Genomic DNA, 19,799 nt, shown 5'->3' with positions numbered 1-19,799 from the left:
GCAAGCAGCAGTACTGATACAGGGCAGCAGCGGTATTGACAAGGCAAAGAGAGAGCTGGGAAGATTTTGCAGAATAATTTGGAAGGATGTGTTTTGTAGATGACATATATAGAGTGACGTATGATGTGTGTGTATGAATCAGTGCAGCTCGAGTTGACTGCCTGAACTAGTGCGCAGGTGTTGCTCCATTTATGCAACACATTCAAAGATTATAGGGATGAAAAATGCTCAAATTAAACTTTGAATACTGATATGACACATGCATGCTTTTACTGTATAGACTTTGTTGTAATCCTTGAACTCCTTGAACAGAAATCCCTGAAAGGAATGCTTCACCCAGAAAATGACTGTTTTGTAAATCAATTAGTTACTGCCACGTTACCTTGAATTCAAGAATAAAATTTTGTTCTTCTTGCATGCCTCCACTGAAAATGGCAAACATATTGATTTATTAATTAATTGATGAGCATGTTCAGCAACAGCAAACTATATCAAAACATCTGGTTACAAACTCACACAACTGTGAGCAGTATAATCCAAGTCTCAGCTCACTACTTCCCAAACACATGCTTTTTCGTTAAACATTTCCTTTTAAAAGTTAAGTAAAAATTAAACGTATCTATACTCTTTTCAAAGCTAGACTCCAAATTCCTTTAAAATTCAGATTTAATCTGTTTAAAATTTTATTTTATTGGCAAAATTGCATGTGTTTGGGAAGTACTGAGCATACAACTGGATAAACGAGACTTGGATTATACTGCACGAGTTGCGTGAGAGTTTGTAAAGGAATGTTTTTATATAGTTCTGCTGTTCTCAAACACAGTCTACAATCAATCATAAATCAATATGTTTGCCGTTCTCTGTGGGGAATGTAAGAAAAAAAGAGTTTTCCTCACAAATTCAAGGTAACACGACATGATTTACAAATGACCATTTTGTTGAGCTACACATTTAAAAAGCAATCCTAGCTAATCTAAACACAATAGAAAGCTAATTCAGGTCTTTTATTAGCCTCTTACTTGAGCTTTCTACATATTATCTTTATTGATATTATTAGTCATTAGCCATCCATCCCTCCATCCTTTTTTGAACAGGGTCACAGCAGTCAGGAGCCTATCTCAGCACACACTGGGCTCGTTGTACAGAGGGCCAACACATACATACACATTCACATGCAAACCTCAGACTGGTCGGTATATTCAAACTTATCCCTTGCTTTACTGATATTGTTTGGTTGCTGTTCACAGTAACTTGATCTCTATATGCTTTAAATTCATGTTTTTTTTCTTTAAATTTGTGTTTTAATCGCAATCACTGTTAAATATATTTTTCTCCTCGGTCATGGTAGAAAAGCTGCGGCTGATCGAAGCTGGGGCACCAGGTTTGTAGATGACTGAATCTGTGCTTTTAGTCTCCTGGGCTGCTGCTCTGCAGCTGAGCTGAGCTATAGACCCACTGTCAAACTGACAATAGTACCCATACAAATATGTCCACACTCACACACACACGCAAAAGCACATCCACACACACACAACATCCTGACAGGCATCTTACACGTCTCAGCAAAACCCTTCAAAGGAAATTAATGAATAGTCTGGAGTGTACCACAGAGCTCTCACCACCTCCTATCCTTCTTCACAGCTTACACACTTTCTTTGTGTGTGACTGACACAATCTGTAGCCCAAGGCAAATAAAGCTACAACATGGCCCGTGGAGAATCTGAAGATCGTCCCCGTTTTCTTACTCAGCTGAGCCCTCAGAATACCTGTCAATTTGCTCAAAGGCTTACAAAACTGTCTTAATCACAAACAGTCTGAAAGCACATACCGCAGGCAGAGCTGCAGAGCGGCTCTTTATGCTGAAACACTACCTTGAAACACTACCTTGAACAGTTGCATAAAGGGTGCAACACTGTTTTAACTAATGATGTAATGAATTAAAAATGGTGATTTCAGTCCTAAGCTCTTTCTAATTTCTTTGTCTTTGTGTGTTGATGTGAAGCATTGTGGTGCTCTACTTTAAAACTCTGACCTACTGTGACACTGTGTCATAACATGCTCAACAGGATGAGGTCTTAAGAAGAATACTCATTTCCTGATTCATAACATTCAAGTAAATTAACTAAACTGACACATTTGGCCAAATTTTGCAGTTTGGAGAGATGTCTTAAATTAATCCTAAGGTTCTCCTGATACTTCTACTCCATCCTGATCCAATGATCCGGCAATCTGTTTAATCCAAACTCACTTCCGTCAGCATTGAGAGTAGCGAAGGTGATCCTCTTTTCTGCTGAGCCGGCGCTGTTGGTGACCTTCATCTGCAGTTCATACCAGGTGGCCTCCTGCAAGTCATACAGGATGTAGCTCTTGGTCAGCGATGTGCGCTGGGCAGTGGTCCAGGTGGCCGAGTCCACCGCTCGGTACTCCAGTATGAAGGAGGTGATCGGACAGCCACCGTTGTTCCAGCCAACCAGGTTGAGCCTGGCCCTGGTGGAGTTAATGCTGGTGAAGAGTTCATGTTCTTTGGCAAACTGCGGCTCTGAGGAGAAGATAGGGAGAGGGGGTAAAGGTGACCAACATTTCACAGTTTGGAAAAAAAATCTCTCTGTCAACTAACATGAAAACTTTTGAGGACATAAAGGAGCTCTAAGGAATATGATTTAGTGGATGTTATAGCAGTTTTGAGTTATGAGTTTTTAAGATCAATGAAAACAAAATCCCATCATGTCACTATATTTCAGTGGCTGAGAAAAGAAAATATTCCCTTACCTACTTTCATTTATTTTACCCCACCGGTATTAGAGACAATTGCAATATCAGTTTGGGGAACATGACTCCCATGAATGAACAATCTTAGACAACATGATTAGTTGCTATCACAGTGCTCCATTTTGTCTGAGGCTGAGACTCACAACTTGAAATGTAGCAAACAAATTCAGTTCCCTACCTTTCCCATGGGTCTTAGCTTCAATGATCTCACTGATGCGCCCTGGCCCCACTGCATTCTGGGCCGTCAGGGTGAATTTGTACCAGGTGCCACACTTCAGGTTCTCCAGACGATATGAACGTTCACTGGGGCTGATGGGAAAACTGCCCCACTGCTCACTGTTGTCCTCTGAGTACTGCAGGATGTAACCTGGGGAGGCAAATGGTGAGATGGGAAGACAAGGAAGAGACACAAGATTTGTAAATGAATTATACAGATTTCTTTTCTTTTTAACATAAATTATGTGTCCTTCCTACAATAAAATTATCTTGATGTAAAGTTTATTACAGCTGTAGAAATCTGTATAGGAATGCGCATAGAACAGAGCTGGGAAGTACCTAGTGGTAGCTGTCAAGTTTTGTTGGTGGCTTTTTGTTTCTCACTCTGTAAATGGGATTCCGCTGCCCTGATTTCCAAGTTTGGAAAACCTTTCGCATTAAGAATACACAAAGTCGCATATGCATTTTCTTGTACCAGTTAGGCCATGCCAAAAAATCTCAGTTAATTTGCGAATTTTTGTTTAATTTGCAATTGTCCATGTTGTTCAGGGTACTGTAAAAGCTAGCTACCAGACAGTAGATCCTCTGCTCTGAGCGTCCCAGCCAGAAACAAAACATGAGTGCTGGTCTATGCTATCCTATGAGGATAGGACTATCCTGATCTGCGTGATGTTAATGCTAGAGGCATTCAGTAAATAAAATTTTTTAAAAAGATGCCACCAAGTATTTTGAGATCTATAATGTAATGTCAGGAAAAAAAGATTCATAAAATCATTCTTCCCATGTCTCAGCATTTTTAAGCCTTTTAGAAGACTCTCAAGATTTTAAAATCAATAAACTCCTTATTTTTAGATTGATGAATTCAGTGCCTTTTAAGACTTTTTTAAGGATCAGTGGGAATGCTGTTATAAACTCATTAAGTACATGTTTAATGAGGTAATAAAGCAAGTGAGAAATATGGAAATATGGTCATTTGTTTATAGACTTCTATACAATTGGACTTCTTTTTACAACCAGTGAAGTCACCCCCTGTTGGCCATTAGAAAGAATGCAGGTTGGACCACTTCAGCATTGGCTTCACTTGTCAGACCCAGAGATAACCCCTTGGTTGTGACTCAGCTTTAATGACAAGTTTCTGAGTTGTAAATGCTGTTTGGATCTAAATCCAAGTGGTAATAATGAGTGGAAATGTATTATTCCAATTAAGTTATCCTATTCAACCCGACTTTGGGCTGAATAATGTGTAAGTGTAGCATGAGGGAGTCTGAAAAATCGACAACCATAGACACATTAATCAAGGTGACAACACTTTAAGTATCTATTTAAAGAAATTGGTAAATGCATACACAAGATTAAATCTTGCAGCTGCTGACAGCAATACAGTCCTTAGTTCTAGTTAAGATAAGCTAGTGAATAAGTGATGAACATGTGCAAATTGTTGACCTGTTGGTGACACTAAATAAAAAGTCAGAGATCATTAAGATTCATCCTCAGGGCACCATGAATATCCGTACCAAATTTCATGGCAGTCCATCCAATCATTCAGTTATACAGTTACAGTTAACAGGGGCAAAAGTGTTGGAGTGACAGTCTAAGGACAGGCCGACCGACCAACATCCCCTTCCCTAGAGCCCGCTGCAAGCCTCGCTAAAAATAGACAATTGTAAGCTTAGGTGTGTGTATTTTGGTGATGGATGACGCTGTGAGCAGGGAAGCAAAACAAATATCACAGCGAAGGCATCATGAACAGCTTTTTTTAGTGACTGCAACTCTGAAGACAGGAGGGGATGATTAGGAGCAGTGATGAATCACCACAAATAGTCTCACTGTGATTGCGCTTTCTTTAAGACGGAGCGCTTTAATCTTTCACTTAAACAGACCTAATCTTCCCTGCTGCTTTTTAATCTACCTTTTAGGACTCGAGTATTCAGCCTGAACCACCAGATAATGAGAAACAGGGATGTTAGACCAGAGTAAAGGAGGCGGTGACACTGGTTATCACAGGGAACTGAAGGGAGGTGATTCTTTTTATATAAACGATAATGTTTGGAGTTGTAGCGCATTTATGTATGTGTACATCACATTAAGCTGTGATCAAACTGCACACTGTGCTGTCTCAGATGTATTCACTGTATGTGTGTGCCACTGTTTCGTTCTCACCTCTGATGGAGCTCCCTCCGTTGTCTCCGGGTATCCATGACAATGTGATTGATGTGGTGGTAGTCTTGGTAACTGTGAGGCGTGGCTGGTCAGGAGGGACTGAGGACAAACAAGGTGCACTGCATGGTTAGTATTCGTATTAAACTGCCTCATGTCTTCAGTGCCTAATCTGTAACAGTATGATGACCCCTGTTTGGACACACTCCTAGATGAGGACCATTTGTTGAGGATGTTTTGTTCACAGTCCTTCAGTTTCTTTTTATCTGAGGGTTTTGGGAGCTATATGATTTGTAAGGGGCAGAAACCTTCTGGTGGGCTAAGAAATGTCATATAACCTGACAGCTGCTCAAGTTTCAAGCCCACTCCTGTAAAACTGGCTGTGTTCAGCACGATAAAGAAACCCAGCACAGCATTACTCTTTAAAGGGTAACTTTTCAATGTGGACCCTACTTTCCCATGTCTCTGTGTCTAGGTGACTAATAACAACACTTCTTGAAACTGGTCCAGTATTAAACAAGAGGGCTGCAGCCGGCAGCTGTGCAACGATGGTTACGATATTGTAACCCTAGTTCTATTAGGATAAGCAGAGCCCTCTACTGGACTATATGGGTAATACTCTCTTTCCATCACAGGCAGGAATTCGTCCACTGAAATTTGCACAGATGTAGCTGGCCAATCAGGACGTGCCTAATCAAATACATGTGGAGCCCACAGTATATAAAGGAGCCGCATGATGGCGCCAGCGTACACTCTCTTCAGCAAGCACCGTAGGAGCAACAAGGCCCCGCCTGTGCTAAAAGAACTAGGGTTACAATATGTCAACCTTTGTCATATCTCACACAGGCTCTGCCCTCTACTGGACTCTACAGGTACAGTGGATGAGCCCAAGGAATGAATGCCCTGTCATGACATAACTTCAACCCAGCCACAGTGATCCTGACAGGCTAAAGGTTAGTCGCTGCCTGCCTTAATAACCTAGGCTACTGCAGAAGAAGGGGGCCCCACTCATCCAAGGTAGTATGCAAGCGAACAGGGCGGAGCCATGGCCTAACCTTGCAGGGTTTAAAGACAGTGGGCAATCTCCATTGTTGCAAAGTAAAAGGATGCTGACGCCATCAAACGGCTCTTTTATGTACTGTGGGCTTTCCACGCATTCGGGTAGGCACCCAATTAAGTGGGTGGTGGGTAGTTAAAGAGTAAGATCCTTTATGTTTAAACAGAAACAGCCCTTAATCACCATCACCAAACCCACCAGACTCCATATAAATAATCAGCAATTTTAGCATGCATAGAGCCAGCATATTTTCACATCTAACTGGGCGGACCAGAGTTGGTGTTTGTTGGAATACTGAAAAGAAAAAGCAAGACAGCTTTTGTGAGTATTATTTTTTTTTTCTGTCAACTTTGAATGAAGTGTGTTTTACAGTGATAAAATTACTGATTAATTAAATGGTGGGTTTGGTGATAGCAATGTCAGGGCTGTTTCTGGGTGAACAACAACGATTTTACTGTTACAGCAAAAGGTCTATCTCTGTAGGGATCCTTTCCATAATGCTTTGACAATAATAATCTGAGCCTGTCAGTGGCAAAAACAAGCATTTTCAGTGGACGTAATTTGATGGTACACAAATGCCTTGAGTAATTACATTGTAACCTGTTTTAATGCTGCTTGCTCACTACTGCAAAAAATTCCAAAAATAATTGTCCCCATTAGTCACTTAGACGCAGGAACATGGGAAAACGGTGCCCAGGTTAAAATATATGGATGTTACCCTGTACTGTGTGCTCTGTGACTACTTGCCTTGGACCTGCAAGTTGAGTGTGATCTCATCCGACCCCCAGTTGTTGCTTGCCACACAGCTGTAGTTCCCAGAATCCTCTGCTTTCACCGTGCGGATGATGAAGCTACCATTGCCATGGACACTCCGACGACCATCCACAAGGACAGGAGTAGGAGTTCCATTAGTGCTGGAGACAGACGGAAACAATGTTTATTCCTTCATTACTATAGACCATGTTGAAAAGCCATTACAGTGTTTGATATTCTGTCAGTACGTGATTGTTGGTGTGTGACTTACTTTCCCTTGAGCCACTTGATGGTAGGAGGAGGGTCTCCAACTGCCTTGCATGGTAAAACAATGTCCTTCATCCAGGGGGTGGTCACTGTCCCGTTGAAGGTCAGAATCCTGGCTGGAGCTAAAACATACACAAACACACAACTTTGTTGTTGGTTGAAATGGATGATGCTTCCAGCAACTGTCAAGGAAGCAAGACACAGGTTCACAAATCCCTTTGGTTAATTAGAAGTGCTGCATGTGATTAACACCTATTCTTGCTATCTGTTCTTAGTTGGTGTTGCCTGACTGTTCAATTATACCTTCATGAAAACCAATGGTCTAATAACGATGAACATTTTTACAGTTGTTAACGACACACTTTTAAGTTTTATGTATTTCACGCAGAAAGAGAATCTACTTATTATTCAAAATGCTTTAGCTGTATGAATCAGAACAACAAAAGAGGTTAATATCAGGCCAGCTCAGTATGGGTGGTGCACCTTTGGCTAGAGGCTCCACTGTGATCTTCTCACTGTTGTTGCCATGACCAGCAGCCGTCACCGCCACCACCCAGATACTGTACTGTCTGTTACGAGCCAGATTGGGGATCCTGTAGAAATAGGCATCTGGAGACGCCTCAAACTCACTCATCACCTGCAAAACAGAGAGGGAGGAGAGATTAATGTATTGTTGGGCAGCAGCAGTACAGAAAAGAGAGATGACATTTGTAAACAGAAAACTATCGTTATGGCGAACTACAGATGGTTTGATCTAAAGCTTCATGTAGCAGCGTGCTGTTTTAATGTTTGAGCTACTTAATAGCACAATCCCTGGATTTGCTGTGTGGGAAATTCAGAAGCGATTACTAAAAATCCATTGGTATACAAATGCTATTACCATCGGATGCAGGTTAGAGCAGAAGACGATGTATTTCCTGATGATGCCGTTGAGTTTGAGCGGAGGCAGCCAGGAGACAAACACAACGGAGCTGCTGGAGGCTGCAGCCTTAACCCCCGCTGGAGGACCAGGAACTGGGGGAAGAGGAGAACAGTGTGGGGTTCAGAGGAGCCAAGATATACATACTGAATATGCATGCATACGTTTAGTATGTATTGCTAAGCATATAAATCACACTGAAACACGGTGTGTGATGGAGGCTATTAGTTTGTTTTATACTCTTGAAAAAGGTCATAAAAATGTGTTCTACGTGGGCATTAAGTATTCCTGCACTACACAGCACCTTGTAACCTTCACTTTAGGTTACTGTATGGGCTACACTGAACTGGACCAATGCATTTTCAGAGCTCACTATTCAAATCAGCCAATTCAATATGGTTTACGATAAGAACTTGACTTAGCAGTGGGGTAAAGTTATGAAAACGACAAGGGTAAAAGCAAGCAGTGGTAAGATTTACAGCAGGGTGAACATAAATTTGAGTGAGTTGTTTCTGTTATATCTGGTAATGTATCATACCATCCTCTTTAGTGCGGACGTAGATCTGTTCACTGCGGACCCCATCTCCAGCGTTGGTGAAGGCTAAGACCTGGATGCTGTAGTTGGTGTACTTCTCCAAACCATCCAGCTCCAGAGACGGCTGATTGGTGGTCACATTCCTGATTTCCCCCAGTTCTGACAGGGGAGGGGAGACACATTAATAAGCCTGGGTTTCAAGATCACTACACACTGCAGTTCAGAAGTTATCTCAATTTTGGTTACCTGTGATGAAAACAAAAAAATGACTCCAGTTTCCTGAATCAATGTCTGACTGAATATACAGTATAGATAACATATGGGAAGCAATCCTCTGCATAATGAGATATTTTAACTTATAAAAAACAAACAAAAAAGGTATTAAGGGATTTGACTTTTCATTACTGCTCTGATTCCTCTCGCCTTTCCTCTACTCCCTTGTGTCCTGTCACTCAGAGCTGAGGCAGTGGGCCTCACTGAGTTATTGCATTGTGAATTATTGATGGAGAGCAGCCAGACTGCAGGGTTGGATCGCTGCTATAAAGCAGGGTATACATCAAGGGAAAAACACAGGAACCACAAATATTCCCTCTGTGCAGTGCAGACTTTGTATTTCCACTGTTGATCAGCATGAGAAGCACGGTCAGCTCGTACTGTGATGCGGCACAAAGTGTTTAGAAATCAGACATTGTTCATCCTGTATGTTAAATAAAATGATGAGAAATGTGTATTGTAAGTGCAAATAAGTTCCTGAAAATGACACTTTAACTTTACAATTATGTGCTGCATTCGTCCCCTACTGAGGTCAACCGTTGTTGCTCATTTATTTGGTAATAACTTAATGCCAAATGCTGCAAAGTTATTGAAGAAAACACACACAAGACGGCCCGAATTTTCCAAGTTACACCACCTCTCCAACTCACAATAGCTTATTACAGTATACCACAGCTTCTCCTAGTGGATGAACCATGACGAGCACTAATGACAAATCAGCTGATGTAAACTATAGACTTATCTGGCAGGTAAACTACGATCAACACATCATATCAGTGTTTGTGTGTGTTGATGTTAATACCTCCATCGGGCAGGTTGGCCCAGTAGATGACTCTGTACCCCTGCAGGTTCCCGTTGAGAGCCTCTCTGGGCAGAGGCATCCAGGAGAGCGAGATGACCTCTGGGGACTTTGCCACAGCCAGGACATTTTCAGGAGGCCGCGACGGCACTGCCAGAGACACGAGCGAGAGATACGTAAGTGTTGAAGTGGAGGCCTAATGGAGGCTTATGAAGTGGCAGTAGTAGTGACTGACTGTGCAAGTACCCTCATGTAGGCAATTCACAGAGTACCACAAATGAGTTTGAAAAATAACTGCTGACACCAAATATTATATCTGGAACATTTGTTTAGATACATTAATCATTTCTGTGTCACGTCTAACAATGACACAGCACTCGCTTCCTTATTCTTTCTCACTGAGACAACAAAATCTTATAATGACTAGAGGAGACATCAGTAAAAAGTGGTATTAAATCTTAAAATGATTGAATGTTTTAGTTGCCTAATAATTCATAAATAATGACAATTGCATCCTCAAACTAAAAAAAAAAATAGATATATTAATGTTGTCAAATGTCAAAGGTTATTGTGTATTAAACCTACCCATCCAAATTATTGTTAATAAATGGTAGAGTAAATCAGGGGTTCAAAAACTCTTTATATTTTGTAAAATAAGCCTACATATCCTTCATAATCAGAGACTTTGGGAGAATAGTGCTGAGCATCAAGCATCTGTTTGTCTGATGTAATATCACAAATATCCAGCAGAGGGGAGCCTTTCCACAAAAATATGTTGAAGCTTCATTTTTTTTTTTTTTAAAGCCACTGCATCTAAAGGGCCTACAGGAGGTTGGAGAGATGTATTTCAAAATAACAAGTCAAATAGGAAGTAGTCTACAATTTAAAGAAAACTATACGGTTATATTAAAGCAAAAGACCAATTAACTAATATAAGACGCATGAACTTGGGCTCATTCACATTTACAGTAACACATATATCACATCAGATCCCCCTCCTTACCGTCCTCCAAGGTTTTGGTGACGACCTGCTGTGAGGACGGCCCAGTGCCTGCTCTGTTAGCAGCCTGCACCACCACGCTGTACTGGGTGAACTTCTTCAGGTTGTCCAGCACGATGCTCTCTGTGGTGTCTCCTGTGGTGTCCACGCTGATGATGGTGAACTGGTGGCTTCCACCTGGGCTGTACTCTCTGTAGCCCACCTGGTAGCCACGGATCACACCGTTCTGCAGGTGCCTCTGGGGAGGCTGCAAGATGACGATTAGAAGAAAGAACAGTTAGAGGAGCGGTACACAAACTAGTTAAAGCAAACAAAAAAATTGATATATTGGATGTTGATGCAAGGTTATGCAGCTTGACTTGATCTGTTACATGTGAAATATGATTACTCATCTTCTCTCAATGTCATATACACTCATCAGCCACTTTATTAGGTACACCTGTTCAAATGATCCTTAATGCAAAAAGCTAATCAATCACGTGGCAGCAACTCAATGAATTTAGGCATGTAGACATGATCAAGACGACCTGTTGAAGTTCCAACCGAGCATCAGAATGGAGAAGAAAGGTGATTTAAGTGACTTTGAACGTGGCATGGTTGTTGGTCTGAGTATTTCAGAAACTGCTGATCTACTGGGATTTTCACGCTCAACCATCTCTAGGGTTTACAAAGGATGGTCCCAAAAAGAGAAAATATCCAGTGAGCGGCAGAGGACAATGGCCAGACTTGATCAAGATGATAGAAAGGCAACAGTAACTCAAATAACCACTGGTTACAACAGCAGGATTACGCACCATGTCACAAAGCTCAAATCATGTCAAACTGCTTTCTTGAACATGACAATGAGTTCACTGTACTCCAGTGGCCTCCACAGTCACCAGATCTCAGTCCAATAGAGCACCTTTGGGATGTGGTGGAACGGGAGATTCACATCACAAGCAATTATGGGATGCTATCATGCCGGCAGTCCTGAAGGCAAAAGGGGGGTCCAACCTGGTACTAGTAAGGTGTACCTAATAAAGTGGCCGGTGAGTGTATATTTATAAACAATCATGACCAAATTATTATCTTGAAACTACCACAGGTTATGATTGTTCCCATATGCTGTAAGTCACTATTACTCCTTCTGATGCCAGCCTTGCTAGCTCTTCTTTAACCATGTACATAATTTTCAAATACTTTTATGACATTATTCCTAATTCAGATCATGATTAGCTTCCACATAGTGGTTGCTAGCCTTTTTGGGGTCTGAATAAAATATTAACATATAATAATGTAGGTTTAGTTCAAAGTCTGTTTTACAACTATCTATCATACATTCATGACAGCAGCTTGTCTCTGCAGAGAGGAAAAATACTCTTCTTTGTTTGGACTTTACCTTCCAGGAAACTTTGATGCTCTGTGGGGATGTGGGCTCCAGAGTGACATCCTGTGGTGGGCCGTCAGGAGCTGTAAATAAAGCACTCATTCAATATGACTGTATGCCTCTGTTTAAATGGAGGAGATGATCCACCACTGAGAGCGTGTCACTTTTGATCCCATTCACTTTCACTAGATGGTGCTGTTGAGTTACGAATATATTTTCCTTCAAGCTCTTTTTTTATTTAAGTACTTTGCAGTTTCCACCTCGACTCAATAATTAAAAAAACAGTAACATCATCAACTTTAACCTTTAAAATAATGTTGAAATGATACATGCTTTATTTAATTTGAAGTTTATGGCTTTATTTTAGCAATGAATCCAGCAAAATGGGGCATTATAATGTAGTGGTATGCCTGTGGGGGGATCATTACAGGCAATAGAAGATAAGTGAACACTGATAGAGCCGACTGAAAGCAACAGTGAACTGTTCTGTTTCCCCAGATATAAAAGATGATGGCCTTCATTTCAAGCAACCATAAAATAATTATGTGTAAGTTGACTCAACAGGTTTAAGGGCCAGGAGGAAGTGAACACTAAAGGTGAGGAGTTTCTTTCCAAGCCAGCATTAGGACAGAGAGCCAGTTCTCTATGGAGCAGAGTTAAGGTATTAAAATAAATTATGGTGACAGTGTAAAGTGAATAATAGCCAAATGAACACTTTCAAAGTGTGTGATCGGATGAAAATGGAGTACAATTTTAAACTCTAGGTGAAGTAATTCCATCTGCACCAAAGTTTGACTACTTACTACCTTAGTATTTGCAGTGTTACGATCATTATCAGTAACAATGTTATTTTTGGGGAGCTAATTTTGCTATGAATATTACACTCAGATGAGATGAAACTGTTAAAATTACATTTTAATAAAAGCTGCCATTCCTGTAGAAAGCTTTGCAGTGAAATGTGGATGAAAATTGGGCGTTTTATTTGGGGATTTAGAGCAAGTAACCAGGATAAAGGCTGATGAAAATCATGTGATTTAAATACAACACACTAAATGTTTGTCTTTTATGTGTCTTTGTTTAATTCTCATAACCTTTATTTAAAATACCACATGACAGTGTTTCTACAGGATTTAGTATCATGCTCCAAAAGCTCAGTTACCTGCTTCATCCGTAGTGATGGTGAGCTCGTTGCTAGGGTTGCTGTTGCCGATGATGTTCTTGGCAACCATTCGGATGTTGTAAGTGGAGGACGGGTGGAGGTCGATAATCGTGGCCTGGTTGAGCTGCGGTGACACATCTTTGGTTACCTGGGCTGATAGCCATGACGCTAGAGGAGATTAAGGGGGGGAGTGGTTGTTAAGAATGGACTGCGACATCTCTCATGTCTGGATATCTGTGTCTCAGTGTTACATAGACGTGACAGGTTATGTCTTAAACGTGTGTCTACCTGATTTGTTCTTGCACTCAATATCATATCCTGTGATGGGGCTGTTGCCGTCAAAGCCCATGGTCCAGCGGAGAGCTATGGTGCGATCTTTAACCTCCCGGATCTCCACCTCTGGAGGGTCGGGTGGTTCTGAGGGAAAGTGTGAACACAACAGAGTTACAGCGACGGTCCTGAAATAGAAACTGGACGGCGGGCAGAACAGACAGATGTATCGGTTTTACTCTGTCTGTGATTTCCCCAGTGAGAGATTAAAGAGAGGACTGCAAAGAGCAGGAGTCACACTGTGAAGCAATTAGATTAATAAATGAATGAATTAAGTCATAAATGATAGAAAACTTTACTGCTCCAGGAGGGATTTTTTCTTCCAAACAGACCCAGTGAAGAAGCCGTGAGCTGAACTGAGTCTTACCTTGCACTGTCAGCTGTATGATGCCTCGGTCCTCACCGAAGGAGTTGATGGCGTGACAGGAGAAGAAACCTGAGTCCTCACGAACAGTTGGCATAATCTGCAGAGAGACACACCATGTGCAGGACATTAGAGTGGGCAGAGAGTACATTATGTTTCACGCCAAGGAGGTTGGGCAGTGGACTCAGCGTCAATATTCTTATACTTCTTATACTACTGGAGAGGTGGACAACCCCTCTTCATCCTGACCTATGTTGGAGACTTAACCACTAAATTATTAAGGCAAATATTCCTTGCGATGTTAAAATACCACATTACAAATGCACTTGTTCATACTGTGTTTTAATAACCATTAAATAGAACTGAAAGGGAGCTCTTTAATATTTTATACTCTACTTGAAGATTTTAAGATGATGTGAATGTTTTCGACCCAGTTTTTTTTTTGCCATTTCTTCTCTACTCTTTCTCCACTTTACTTTCCATCTGCACAGATAAAAGATAAAATCAACTGAAGGTTTTGCGCTCCCCATAATTAGCCTGAAAACATGTCTGCGTGACAGTGAAACTGAGCGCTCACCACCAGAGTAGAGATGACTTCGTCAGCCACCTCTTTGACGGTGACCACATATCTGCTGGTCTCCGGGTTGATAATGCGCTCTTCTTTCTCCCAGCGCACCATGATGGGTTTCTCCCCGTGAGCAATGCAGCTCATCCTCTTCTCCTCGCCCTGTGTAGCCAGAGTGGTGTTGGGGTAGGAGGTGATCATGGCTGGGACTGGATGGAGGCAGCAGAAGGAGTAGGAAGAGTAGGAATAGAGAGAACAGGGGAAATTCAGGTATGAGCAGAGTGACATCCAACATCACCTTTTCTTAACAGCATATATACAATTCCTCTTCCACCAAAGACCACTGTGGAAATAATTGCTTTTGTGGTGCCATGTGTTGATCTTTTTATTCCAACATACAAGAAATCAAATTATATTTTGAAAAACAAAGCACATGTGCATCCTCTAACTGTGTTTCCTGCCTTTTACTGAGGAAACTCCTTTTCTCTTTTTCTCTGACAATTATGAGAACGATTTGAACACTCCAGGGACCATCGTGAACTCATGTTTGAGTCTACCTGTCTCCCACAATACTTAGATTGAAACGCAGTCTTTCAGGTAAGCCTGCGCCTGCTTTGATAATGACAGCGAAAGGTAACGTGCTGCTTTCTGAGGATGAGGCAGAGGAACGGAGAAGAAAGTGGTGACTCCTGACTGAACTCCCATCGGTCTGAGCGTGGAACCAGTCTGGCTCTACGCTGTAACCGCACACCAGGCTCATTAGCAACACATCTAGCCCCCGTGTGTGTGTGTGTGTGTGTGTGTGTGTGTGTGTGGTGTTCAGTAGAACGAGTATCTGTTGTGAATGTCTCTCACCCAGACTACTCACAGTCTGTACTCACACTCACACTTTCTTTCATTCTGTCTTTTTCTCTCCACTGGCATGAAGCCGTCTCCCGATTATAACACTCACAGAGACTTTCAGGTGCTATTCACAGTATAATGATCTCTAAAGTGTGAAGCTCCTGGATCGGAATATTAACTTCTGCAATTTGAGCAGACTGGATGAACATGTTAATCTTTATTGAGGTGGACATCTTGGACATCTTGAACATCTTGAACATTTTTTTTGTTATTTCAGATGTTATAATGTGGGTAAGAAAATTCAGATGATCTGATTACTGACAGCTGTTTGATGGCTGTTAAACTTAGAATAGGAATCTATTCAAAGCTCAGTGCAAGAAATGCAACTGTAATCTGCTGTGTCTCAAACAACACTTTGTCCTGTCCCACTTCACTTGGGATAGGACGCCATTCATCGATGTCCACTGTGCAACAATAAGACTCTAAATTGCACAAGGAAAGGACAGAGACATTAAAGAGCTGTAATTTTATGGTCAAAAAAGGCCCATTTAGCTTACAGTGGCGAAGTAAATATTGAGAAAAACCTATTTCATCATCAACAAAACCAATACTATTCCCCTTACAATGCTGAATAAACTGAATTTACAATGGCCACTATAATAATGCAGCTTGTGTTTTATCATTTTATTTTGAAGGTCCAGTGTGTAGGATTTAGGAGCATCTATTGGCAGAAATGATATATAACATTCATAATTATGTTTTCATTAGTTTTTATCACCTGAAACTAAGACTTATTGTGTTTTTGTTACCTGAGAATAAGGGTGTCAATATTTACATATGGAGCAAGTCTTCTTCCATAGTGCCCGCCATGTTGTTTTATAGTAGCCCAGAATGGACAAACCAAAGACTGGCTTTAGATAGGGCCATCCATTCGTGTTTTTGCGTCAGCCACAGTAGTTCTCCTACACGCTTGGCACACAGAAGGGTTCAGTTCTGCAACCTCACTGTTAGATGTACCTGATTTCAAATTCATTGCGGGAATGTACTTGTTTGTGAACAACAATCTCTGAAGACACTACATGAAACTAAGGGCACCACAACTGGCAATTATTATTATCTTTTTTTTAAATTGTTTGATAATCTGGGACCTTTTTTTTTATTATTTAGTCACATAATCATTTTGTCTATAAAATGCCAGATTACAGTGAAAAATCTCAGAGTCTAAAGTGACTGTTCAAATTGCTTGTTTTATCTGACCATTAGTTTTAACCTGTTTATTCAGTTTACAATGATTTCACCTTTTTTGCTGAATAATTATCCATAATTCCTATATTATGCTGTCTTTCAGGTTTATACTTGTTCTTGTTCATACTTTGGGTCTCTACAAGAACATATTTGCATGCTTTACTGTTAAAAAAACACATTAGCTTTTTCATACTGTCTGAATGAATATACCTGTATTCACCCTTTGTCTAAAATGCTTCATTTTAGCACCGGTCTCTTTAAGCCCCCCTCCTGAAAAAGCCCAGTCTACTCTGATAGGTCAGTGTTTTTGTTTTTCACATCTGCACTCTCTGCGTCTCTGTACAGCCATAGCAGCTGGGGGAATGGCTGTAACTGCACTGTACTGGGTCCATGTTTACTTCCTGTCAGTTAATTTTGTTCAAATACACTGAAAAACATTCCAACAGGAAATACAAAGGGACCCATCTATGTTTGTTTTTTCCCAGTTTGAAGTGGTATGTAATAGTTGTGGCATCACAGCTACACGGAAAGCTTGACAGCTTGTTTAAAGGCACAGTTTCTGAATACGCACTGTGTGCATTTTATTTGCAGTATATAGCACCTATACCTGCTATATATTAAGACATTTAAATCTGACTTCTAACAATATGGGACCTTTTAAGTTGCATCAGTCTACATTTAGGCCACTTGGGGGCAGTGGGACCACACTATAAACACAGCACTGACATATCACCACCCTACAAAGCTGATATGGCTAACTTGTTAGCAAACAGTAGCCTAATGACACATCCAGCAGATGTTGAGGGACATTTTCATTAATTTGGAGTTGAGTTTCTGTCCACCTGATAAATGTGGGTCCAATGTTCACTCTCCTTCTAGATGTGGTTTGGTCTTTACCCGTTCCTAAAGGAAATGCATCACTTCAGCTGCAAAATACTTAAGTTTGTTTACTAGCTCGTCACTTCACTTTTAGTGCACAGTGGGGTTTAACATATGAGTGACTCCCTTTACATAAAAAAAGCCATGTGATACATTGCTCTAAATACTGATTGGAGCAGCTTGAAACAACAGACTGACTGTGCTGAATGATCAGTCACTCTCTCTTTATTTATGTTAGACAGGCCAGTGTTTATTACCATATGTTCTCTGTAAAAATGTGCCACGGTGAACACTGTGTCATTAAAAAGGACAGCAGTGGCAGCTACATGTGGCAAATACTTGTGTAGCAGAGGTCTGAGGCCCTCTCTGCCACCAAGAGATGCAATATGTGTGTTTGAGTCAGTGTGCGAATGTCTGTACACTCCTGAATAATGTGTCCGTGTGCATGTGTGTGAGTGTTACACCGTGCGTGCATATGTATGAATGTGTGTGCATGAGAGCGGCTGTGTCTGAGGGGAGCTAAGTGGGCGAGCACAGAGAGCAGAAAAGACTTGTGCTCATGACACATCTCAGCCACACTACACGATGGAGGAGAGAGAGAGAGCATGTACCCCTGCAGCGCTAACTATGATCCCTCTCCCTCTCCCTCGCTCCCTCACTCCATCTCCCTCCTCAGGCTCCCACCAGGACAGCGATGATTTAATGATGAGAGAGACCACTTTGATTATTCATACGCAGCAGACAAGTCCGCTGGCCGTGCTGTTGTCTCACACAGACACACACACATTCGAACATATACAGACATGCACTGATAACAACAGACGCACACACACACCTTCGTGCACATTCTGAAACACACAAACAAAGACAAATACAGAGATACTGGCCCTGCACGCTCGTACAGTATGCAAGTGTAGGAACACTGACAGGATAAAAAAAGAGAATCATAGCGATGCACATTCACAAACAAACCAAAACAGAAGCAATTGCACACACCAACAACTGAAAACACTACTTAGGAATACACACACACACCCCACCACACACAGTATTCCCCTGGGTCAAAACAGCATTTGTAGATAACTTTGTAATCATTTGTTTTGGCTTCACACAGGCGCCAGTCTGGTACAGTTTGCTCGTATTAGGAGCACCAGGAAGGTTAGACAATCACAAGTCAATTAAAGTACTTGAATTTATAATGAATCATTTATTATACTGTACTTGTGTGAATGGCAAATTGCCCCGACGTGTTAATCCTCACCCATTCTGCAGCAACACCAGGCTGAAGAGAGTTACAGATCCTGCTCTGTTGTCATTTATTATTTTAGAGGTATGTACTTTTATGGATGCAGGATGAACACATTCCTAAAGCCTGACTGATTCTGAATTTTTGAATCTCATTCTGACATAACATTAACCTTGCTAAAATGCTGATGTTTCGCAGGTATAATGTTGACCATGTCACAAGAGTATGCAGGGACCTGGAAGTAGGGGTGTGGGGGGACCTAGCACCAACCTTACTATTATTTAAATAAGGAATTGGTGCTTGAACTTTCATTTCTGTCTTTCATATTGGAGTTACATGAACCACGCACAGCACACATAACAGCTCTCATTTCCATCAGTGCAGGCAAAATTCGTAGGAGGTTATTGAAATAGTTTTAACGAAGGTATAAAACCAAAAGTAGCAAAGTAAAACACTAAAAAAAATACTCCAGCAAAGAGTAAGACTTCTGAAAAGTGTCTAAAGGGCCAAGGTTCCATATGCTCCCTACGCTTATTGTTGGTACTTGTTTTTCTTTTCCGCCTTTTTCTATTTGGCTTCACATTTGTTAAATATTCGTCTACATATGAGTGGTGTCTTGTTCAAATAGGCTTCAAATATTGTGCCTTCAAATACCTATGATTTGTCCAATGACTTTTGGATTGCTACTTTCTATTAAAGGATTTTATTAAAAGTATACTATGTAAGTCCTTCCTAAAATAACAATGTATAGACTCATACAAAAGTAATCTGTCTTAACCATCACGTATGACCTATAAGAAGTGTGTGGCGGTGTATTTATCGGCAGAGGCTCTGCCCTCTGCCTGTATTTTCTTATTTACTTCTCATTTTGGTGTGTTCGGAACGACCCTGGGCACAGTGCTCAGGAGGGGTTGGGACTTCACAAAAACAAAGCGACCAGGTCTCTGACTAGTAACATGCATCCAAGTGGAAGCTACAAAAATGGTGGAATACTGCAATACTGTTCACAAACAGTAACTGACGATTCCTGCATAGTATACCCTGAAGGTATCATGAT

General features: G+C 41.1%; 1 protein-coding gene across 2 annotated transcripts in view; it reads right to left on the bottom strand.

Moving 5' to 3' along the window:
• The window catches only part of dscamb (Down syndrome cell adhesion molecule b), a 159,637-nt gene that overhangs the window by 16,833 nt on the left and 123,005 nt on the right, over window positions 1-19,799 (bottom strand). For both annotated transcript variants that reach the window (XM_033631714.2, XM_033631713.2), the window contains exons 12-26: window positions 14,542-14,738; window positions 13,968-14,064; window positions 13,559-13,687; window positions 13,271-13,438; window positions 12,124-12,194; window positions 10,749-10,992; window positions 9,749-9,895; window positions 8,677-8,832; window positions 8,100-8,233; window positions 7,703-7,856; window positions 7,224-7,341; window positions 6,947-7,113; window positions 5,146-5,244; window positions 2,948-3,136; window positions 2,249-2,539 (exon numbers count right to left, since the gene is read on the bottom strand). In XM_033631714.2, the coding sequence (XP_033487605.2) occupies window positions 2,249-2,539; window positions 2,948-3,136; window positions 5,146-5,244; window positions 6,947-7,113; window positions 7,224-7,341; window positions 7,703-7,856; window positions 8,100-8,233; window positions 8,677-8,832; window positions 9,749-9,895; window positions 10,749-10,992; window positions 12,124-12,194; window positions 13,271-13,438; window positions 13,559-13,687; window positions 13,968-14,064; window positions 14,542-14,738 (2,361 nt within the window). The remainder of the gene's footprint in view (window positions 1-2,248; window positions 2,540-2,947; window positions 3,137-5,145; window positions 5,245-6,946; window positions 7,114-7,223; window positions 7,342-7,702; window positions 7,857-8,099; window positions 8,234-8,676; window positions 8,833-9,748; window positions 9,896-10,748; window positions 10,993-12,123; window positions 12,195-13,270; window positions 13,439-13,558; window positions 13,688-13,967; window positions 14,065-14,541; window positions 14,739-19,799) is intronic.

The sequence above is a fragment of the Epinephelus lanceolatus genome, chromosome 4 (assembly GCF_041903045.1).
Source record: "Epinephelus lanceolatus isolate andai-2023 chromosome 4, ASM4190304v1, whole genome shotgun sequence".
NCBI classification, from domain to species: Eukaryota; Metazoa; Chordata; class Actinopteri; order Perciformes; family Serranidae; genus Epinephelus; species Epinephelus lanceolatus.
The sequence above is the reverse complement of the archived record's forward strand: the minus strand, read 5'-3'. Positions and strand labels throughout refer to the sequence as shown.